Source organism: Halyomorpha halys, unplaced genomic scaffold, assembly GCF_000696795.3.
Source record: "Halyomorpha halys isolate HHAL.00 unplaced genomic scaffold, Hhal_1.1 Scaffold927.1, whole genome shotgun sequence".
NCBI classification, from domain to species: Eukaryota; Metazoa; Arthropoda; class Insecta; order Hemiptera; family Pentatomidae; genus Halyomorpha; species Halyomorpha halys.
Window position 1 is genome coordinate 165,236 of NW_027107562.1, and position 8,170 is coordinate 173,405.

The following is an 8,170-nucleotide window of genomic DNA, read 5'->3' on the forward strand; positions in this document are numbered from 1 at the left end:
TATATAAATATTATGTAGACGTACATTAGAACCTTACTAAACCGACTTCTGCTTGTCAGACTCAGGGTTATCCTTCGTGGATACAATTCCTGTAGCTCCAAACTGGGGAGTATACAATAAATATTTCTACCTAAACATTAGTCCAATTGAACTCCTCTGCCTTATAATCATTTAAAACTATATGGGTGGGAGGAATATGAAGAATTGACAGAAGAAACATTAAAAAAACAAAAAAAATAGGATTTCTTCAAAAATCCGGTATTTTAAAATTAGTTAGTTTATACATAAATTTTTCAATAAACATGAGTAAATGAATTATAATGCCAACGTTTCGGCCAGAACTTCAAGCCTTCATCAGGACCAAGAACAAAAAACAAGATAACAACCATAATGAATAAAAGGAGTTACACAATGATTAGAACATAACAAGCAATATATATATACATGAATAGTATTGAATAAAAGTGCCTAGTCTAAGTATTATAAGAAAATAAAGGCTATATTTTCAATATTTTTTTTCCTGTTTTTCAATTTTAATATACTTACATTAATATATTCTCTGTATTATAGTAGATAATATAATAATATATTATATTATTAATATTCTCATATAGCCTTTATCTTCTTATAATACTTAGACTGTACATTTTCTTTCAATAGTATGAGTGATCTGTATTGCTAGTTATTTTCTAATTATTCTGTAATTTCTTTTATTCATTATGGTTGTTATCTTGTTATTTTGTTTTCCTTCTCTAACGAAGGCTTGAAATTCTGGCCGAAACTTTGGCACTAATAAGTCCCTAATTATTTGTGTTCTCTGACTAGCCCCTCCCTCTCCGAATCATATCCTCATTTATGTATATTCATAGTCAATCATTAGCAATATATATGTATATAGAAATGTATATGTCTGGATGTAAATGCACTGCTTAAATGTCCATCCTTGCACGAAAATTTTCAAGCTATCTCAATTTAAATATATTAATAAAATCGTATCTTTTTAATACCTAGGGTAAAATAAAATATTAAAATCGTACTTAAAATTTGCTTTGTTTTTTTTTTAAGCTTACTAGATAGGTAACTCAAGACAATTTAGAACACAATTATTTTTTTTATTTTCATTGTATTCTTTTTTTATTGCCTATCTATACTTATAGATATGATAACGATAATAGACTGCTACTTTCCTCATTACTGAAGCACCAGCTTGCGTATTTACTTAGCAAATGTTGTTTTTAGAGTATTTACTGTTTTTTATTTTTTATTCAGAACAATAAATTAATAAAAGGATAATTGTTTTTTTGTATTTTTATTTATTAACCATTGCGCTGCATAATCTCCATCTACCCACTTTTAATAACGGCCGAGTATCCAATATTAATGCAGGAAATACTAGATATAAAACACTTTCCGATATTATTGAATTCATATTTTTAACTTTATTTATTGATAGATATTACAATCTGCCACACCATTGTGGGCAACAGGTAATAGTGATGAATGATCAGATTCATTCTTAAATAAAATAAAATAAAAATACAACTAAATAAATAAATGAAAAAAAAATCTCTCTTAAAATATATACAGACAGAAGGATAAAGAAAATGAATATAATCAAACTATGTTCATGAAAAAATAAATAAAATAAAAGAAACCCTGAACCCACTCTATCCCGACGTGTGAGGGGTAGAGCAGAGCTCATAAGATCCCAGCGCATCCCTCTCGCCGCATCACTGGTAATGAGCCAGTGGAGGCTGAGCGAGTGCACTAAAGCCGTAAACACTCAACTTGAGTGGAGAATCTGACCATTGCCAGAACTCCAATTGTCCATTTTTATTTTACAATAAGTCTCTTGTCCACTGCCGTTTCAACCTTCGAGGTGGATTGTAGGGATGGGTGGAACTAGATAAGGATTGAACTAAAATTATTGAATTCAGAATACACTAATAGAAAATAGTTTATTTTGGGCAAAAATGAACGAAATGTAGAATTGTAAAAAGTGCCGAAGTCCGGGGTAAAATTAGGTTGGTTAAGAACACTTTGTACCTATGTAGTGGAAGGAGGCTTAGAATCGTGGACTTAAGAAATGTGACAAATATATATATTTATTTGTATTTTTATTTGAATCTAGAGAAACAAAAGTAGAGCAATTTTGGTTTTATTTTTTTTATTTTCATATAGCTCTCGTTTTCGACGGAAACGCTCCTTTTCTGGTCTCAAATTTTGCTCTGTGTGTGTAAGTGTCAGTGTGCACGTATGTAACGAAAAGTTTTACAAAATTGAAATTACGGAAATTAATTAAGGAGCGCTCATCATGCAACTTTCACTTACCGTCCCATACAACATTGTTTGTAGATTGGGGTCTCGTATTGAAATTATTGGTATTTTGTAATTATCGAAAAAAAAAATACAATCAAAAACATATCTTTGTCTCTTAGAACTAAATAAACATATTGTACCTGTACTTTACACATTTTTCAAGATAAGCACCCATTGAAGAAAAACAAATTCGAATTAACCAAGCCATATTTTCATTGTATATTATACAATATTTAAAGTACTTTACACATTTTTCAAGATAAGCACCGATTGAAGAAAAAAAAATTCGAATTAATCAAGCCATATTTTCATTGTATATTATACAATATTTAAAGTAGAGTCGAAAAATAACGCAGATATTACTATAAAAATATGCAATGACAAAAGTGAAAAATATCTTAATTAAATAATTATAGGGGAAAAAACAACATAAAATTAAAAAAACACATCTGTATCTCTTAGAACTAAATAAACATATTTTACCAATACTTTACCCATTTTTCAAGATATGGCCCTATTAAAGAAAAAAAAATCGAATTAACCAAGCTATATTTTCATTGTAAATTATACAATATTTAAATTAAAGTCAAAAAAGAACACAGAAATTACTATAATTTATTAATAAAAAATTCTTGTTTCTCGAGGTGAGAGTAAGAAATATAAATTTTGTTCCAGTCAAGAATACAAGAATTTAATGAAGCCGAAATGCAATCGGGAAAGATCGAGTAGTTTCGGTTTTCACGTTCCAATAGGATGTTTCAATTTTTTCCTTTTTTCTCCTTTCGTTATTCATAAAATTCTTGAATAGTTTGTATTTATCCATTATTTATTATAAATTGCTAACATTAAGAACTGTTTATTTATTTAAAATATATAAAATTATAGTTTATATGATTTTTTAAAAAATTGATCATATAAGCATGTCAAACTATTTAAATGAGGGCAAAACCTATCTGATATTGTAGATCATTTAATTGTACATGCCCAGTACATCAAAATTCAAAGATTTTTTTTCGTAAAAAAGTAGCTTATCTTGAAAAATGGGTTAAGTACTGGTACAATATGTTTATTTAGTTCTAAGAGATACAGATGTGTTTTTAAAATTTATGTTATAATTTATCCTATAATTATTTAAGATATTTTTCACTTTTGTCATTGCATATTTTTATAGTAATTTCATTATTCTTTTTCGAATTTTTTTTAAAATATTGTATAATTTATAATAAAAAATTTGTTTTTTAAAAAAAAAACGGCATATATTGATAAATGGGTAAATTACTGGTACGATATGTTTATTTAGTTCTAAGAGAGACAGATGTGTTTTATGTTTTGTTTTTTTTCCCTATGATTATTTAAGATATTTTTCACTATTGCCATTGCATATTTTAAAAATAATTTCTGTATTCTTTTTCGACTTTTCTTTAAATATTGTGTAATTTACAATGAAAATATAGCTTGGTTAATTCGAAGATTTTTTTTCCTTAATTGCGGCATATGTTGAAAAATGGGTAAAGTACTGGTGCAATATGTTTATTTAGTTCTAAGAGATACAGATGTGTTTTTAATTTTATGTTTTGTTTTTTTTCCCTTTGATTATTGAAGATATTTTTCACTTTTGTCATTGCATATTTGTATAGTATTTCTGTATTCTTTTTCGTCTTTTCTGAAATATTGCATAATTTATAATGAGAAATTTTGTTTCTTAAAACAAACGGGATATCTTGAAAAATGGGTAAAGTACAGATAGAATATGTTTATTTAGTAAATTTTATTCAAAGAGACACAGATATGTTTTAATTTTAATTATCTTTTTTACTTTTGTCATTGCACATTTTTGTGTTTTTATTGTTTATCCAATATTCTTTTTGGACTTTACTTTAAATATTATATAATTTACAATGAAGATATAGCTTGGTTAATTAGAAGATTTTTTTTCCTGAAAAACCGGCATATCTTGGAAAATGGGTAAAGTACTGGATCAATATGTTTATTTAGTGAATTTAGTTCTAAGAGACACAGATATGTTATTTTAATTTTATGTTGTTTTTTCCTCTATAATTATTTAAGATATGTTGCACTTTTGTCATTGCATATTTTTAAAGTAATTTACTTATTCTTTTTTGACTTTTCTTTAAATATTGTAGAATTTACTATGCAATTATAGCTTGGATAATTTTTTTTTTTAATTGGCATATGATGAAAAAGTACAGGTGTAATATGTTTATTTTGTCGTCAATATTTAAAAAATGAATTTTAAAATGTTTATATGCTACTCCTGTACTTATTATTATTACTATTATGTAAGACGTGCCAATATTCAAGAAAACAGCTATATTTGAATATCATACTTATGTTTTTAAAAGTATTATATCGAATTTTTTTGATCGGTCTATTTACAGTAATTGAAACAGGAACTATAATAAATCATTTTGGCCATGAACCATGGATACGCAGACCACACACAATTATAGCAAAAACATTAGAGGTTGACACTTGTCGTCGGTAGATTTAAAGCCAAAAAGACTTTTGTTGGGAGTGGAACTTATTTGAAGAGAGTGTGGGCAAACAGACCACAAAGATCTTTCTATTGTACCATTTTAAAGTGTCCCTGTCAACTACTAGCAAGGGTCGTATATCAAGCCGGGGGGGTTGTTTTGACAGGAAGGGGTAACTCACCCCCACCACTCCCTGTGCTGACCAATGCGGTTTGGGCTTGCCGCGCATGCGCCCCCCTTTGCTACTTGGCCCACCTTCGCCCTTAGCGGGTACAGTCAGAACAGATAGCATCAGTAACAAACATGTCGTTTTGCTCTAAACCAGATTGCTACCAGTGCCTACCCATGTTACACATACACACAGGTGTGGAAACTCTACTAGTTGTTTTTTATCTTGTAGTCGTATGAACGTTGTGTCTTAGTGCGTTATTTTATTTGTGAACTATATTGTCAAAGCATCTAATCGTTATTGTGTAAGTCTTGAATTATACTCATAGGTCAAGATTTTCATAAACGTTACGTGTGACTAGTTCAAAACAAACAGTATTTGAGGCGTTGCACTCGAAAACCGTCCAAGTCCGTATTAAATTTTTTAAATTTATTTATTTAACATTATTTTGTCTAGTGATAATCTAGTGATAAAATTGTAATTAAAAAAAAAATTAAAAATTTGAAAGTATATTTTGCTCGTTTTGGGATGCAACGACTCATTCATATATATACACAAATTTATTATTAAAATTTTAAATTCTTTCAGTGACAAATTTTTTAGTATAAATTTGCATAAAAGCTTAAGAATTTTTTTTATACTAGTTTTGAAAAATATATATATTTCCTTTTTATATTTATTAATTAAATTTTCTTTTTAAATCTGGGATAAATTAATAACGTTTTTATTATTTATACATACATATATATCAGTTTTAAAAAATGTGTATTGTGATGTTACGTTATATATATATTTTTTTGTTTACAAATTAAAATATAATCCTTATCAACCGTAGGGAAGTTGCTTTAAGTTACCGGAGGGTGGGGATTCAAATATAATTTTATTTCAAAAATTTTGAGTGGATTTTATAAAATTGCCGGTGTCCCCGTACCTGCCCTAAATCTGTACTTTTCGTAAGCATTTTTGGAAAATCTACCTCTCTTAATAGCGTGAATAAATAATTTTGAATACAATAAGATCTTCAAGTAATATTTTAAGGCAGTTTTCACAGTTTGAAGTAGGTTTTCCAATTTTAAATTTTGAAACTTTCAGGGATTATTAGTGGTGGGAGGAGGAGGGTGGAAGATATTTGAGACATATATGAGAGAGTATGAGTGATAATGATAGTTATTAATGTTATGTTGTATTTTATATTTATTCCATATTTTAATTTATGTTATCAGGTACAAAAGAAGATAGCGCAATGCTTACTCCACCACACAGTTCAAGCTCTCCAGAAGCTAGCCCCAGCCGTTCGACTTCAAGTCCCGATTTCAACCCCCAGGAACCTGCTTACCAACCAGCAGAACCTTATGGGTTGCTCCTTGCACACTGGTTGCGATGCCACCCACAACCTGCTATACCACCAGCGAGACCCTACTCCAGGCCGAAGAAGCAGTTCATATGCAAGTTCTGCAACAGGCAGTTTACAAAATCCTACAACCTCCTGATTCACGAGAGGACGCACACGGACGAGCGGCCGTACTCGTGCGACATCTGTGGCAAGGCCTTCAGGAGGCAGGACCATCTTAGAGATCACAGGTAATTAAAAACAACACGTTTATTAATCCGTTAATTTGATACATTAAAAAAAATACTAGTTATGGAAGTAATAATTAAAAAGTGTTATCACGTTTATAAACAGAAAATGAGGAAATGAATGAATCATTCCTAGGCCTCGTGATTCTGATTTGGTATCAGTAGTTATCAATCGATCCGATTCCTAGTCTCAATTAGAGGTGAATGTTTTCTAAAATTTACACAACGATTGTGTTATTTTGACAGTCCTTTCAAGAGAGGGGAATTCAGGAAAGTAATTTTCGTGAAGTACAGCAATCGGCGTTCTCGCAATTTGGATATTTGAATAAAAACTCCAAATCAAGTACAATGTATAAGATATAAAAAAACATACCAAGCATTTGAAATAACGACATTTAAACGTAAATAGCATTTTTGTTGTCACAAAACCTAAAGCTGTGTTTACACTGGAAGATGGACTCAACATTTCCAAATCTTGTCATTGCTGCCCAATACGAACTTTACTTAAATTGGAAGATAGATTCAACATACGGGAATTTAGCTATTTGCCCATCACGAAACTTAACGCTCTATTTAAATTGGTGAATAAACTCGCGAATATTAAGAGATTATTTTTCTTTAATTGTTAATATTTTTGGTTCAGTCTATATCTGCCGTTATTGTATTATATATTGTACAAATTATAAAATATTATAGTGTTAACAATTTCCTTTCCTTTGCTCACAGATACATCCACAGCAAGGAAAAGCCTTTCAAATGCGGAGAATGCGGTAAAGGCTTCTGCCAATCGAGAACTCTTGCCGTACACAAGATCCTGCACCAGGAAGAATCTCCCCACAAGTGTCCAGTTTGTAACAGAACCTTCAACCAACGATCCAACCTGAAGACCCACCTTCTCACCCATCAGGAGCCTCCACGCCCGAAGAGGGGATTCACGATTGACGAGATCCTTAGCCGATGAACGAGGCATAGCTTCATGTTCAATCCTTTCATCTAGTCAAATCGATCCATTCTTTCTTTTAAAGTTCCTCGACTTGAAGTTACGTGCTGTTTAAGAACAGCCCAGCTTCTTTTCTTTGTATTTTCTATCCCAGTGTTAATTTTATACCAAAATGGAGGATCTCGTAATGGAAGTATTTAATTATTCGTATAAGTGTTACCACCTCATTCGGGGCATTAATGATGTATATTTATATTGTAAATTTTTTCTTGTATAAATAGTATATTGTTTAATAGAGTTAATATTACTGTCCCAGTGTTTAGTAGTTAAATAAAATTAAATGTACAAAGTATTAATAAAAAATAATGACTATGATATTTGAGGTTTTATTATTTTTTTTTTATTTATATTTATATTTCTTATGCTGCTCAAATATATAGGATTGTTAGAAGACCAATCTGGTTATGAATTAATTATGTACATGCAATTTCTATATATATTTTATTTGTCTATTTACCAATACATATTATTATTTATTCTAATTATTAATAATTGAGTTTCCTTTTCTTCATTTTCATATGAATTATTTTTGTTCCCTTTAGCAAAAAACTCTACATAATATCATATTCATATTATCTAAATAGCATTCTGTTCTATAGTTCTCAAAAT

General features: G+C 29.6%; 1 protein-coding gene across 3 annotated transcripts; it reads left to right on the plus strand.

Moving 5' to 3' along the window:
• The first annotated feature begins 3,704 nt into the window (after positions 1-3,704).
• On the plus strand, positions 3,705-7,962 carry LOC106687205 (protein sister of odd and bowel). 3 transcript variants are annotated; one of them, XM_014430944.2, is made up of 3 exons: positions 3,705-3,827; positions 6,207-6,564; positions 7,288-7,962. In XM_014430944.2, exons 1-3 carry the CDS (start codon positions 3,824-3,826, stop codon positions 7,520-7,522), a joined length of 597 nt encoding a protein of 198 aa, XP_014286430.1. In that variant the 5' UTR covers positions 3,705-3,823; the 3' UTR covers positions 7,523-7,962. The 3 variants fall into 3 exon arrangements, with proteins under 3 accessions (XP_014286430.1, XP_014286432.1, XP_014286429.1); XM_014430946.3 differs by lacking the exon at positions 3,705-3,827 and adding an exon at positions 3,917-4,051 and having other exon boundaries at positions 7,288-7,961; XM_014430943.2 differs by lacking the exon at positions 3,705-3,827 and adding an exon at positions 5,100-5,178 and having other exon boundaries at positions 7,288-7,959.
• The last annotated feature ends 208 nt before the right edge of the window (positions 7,963-8,170 follow it).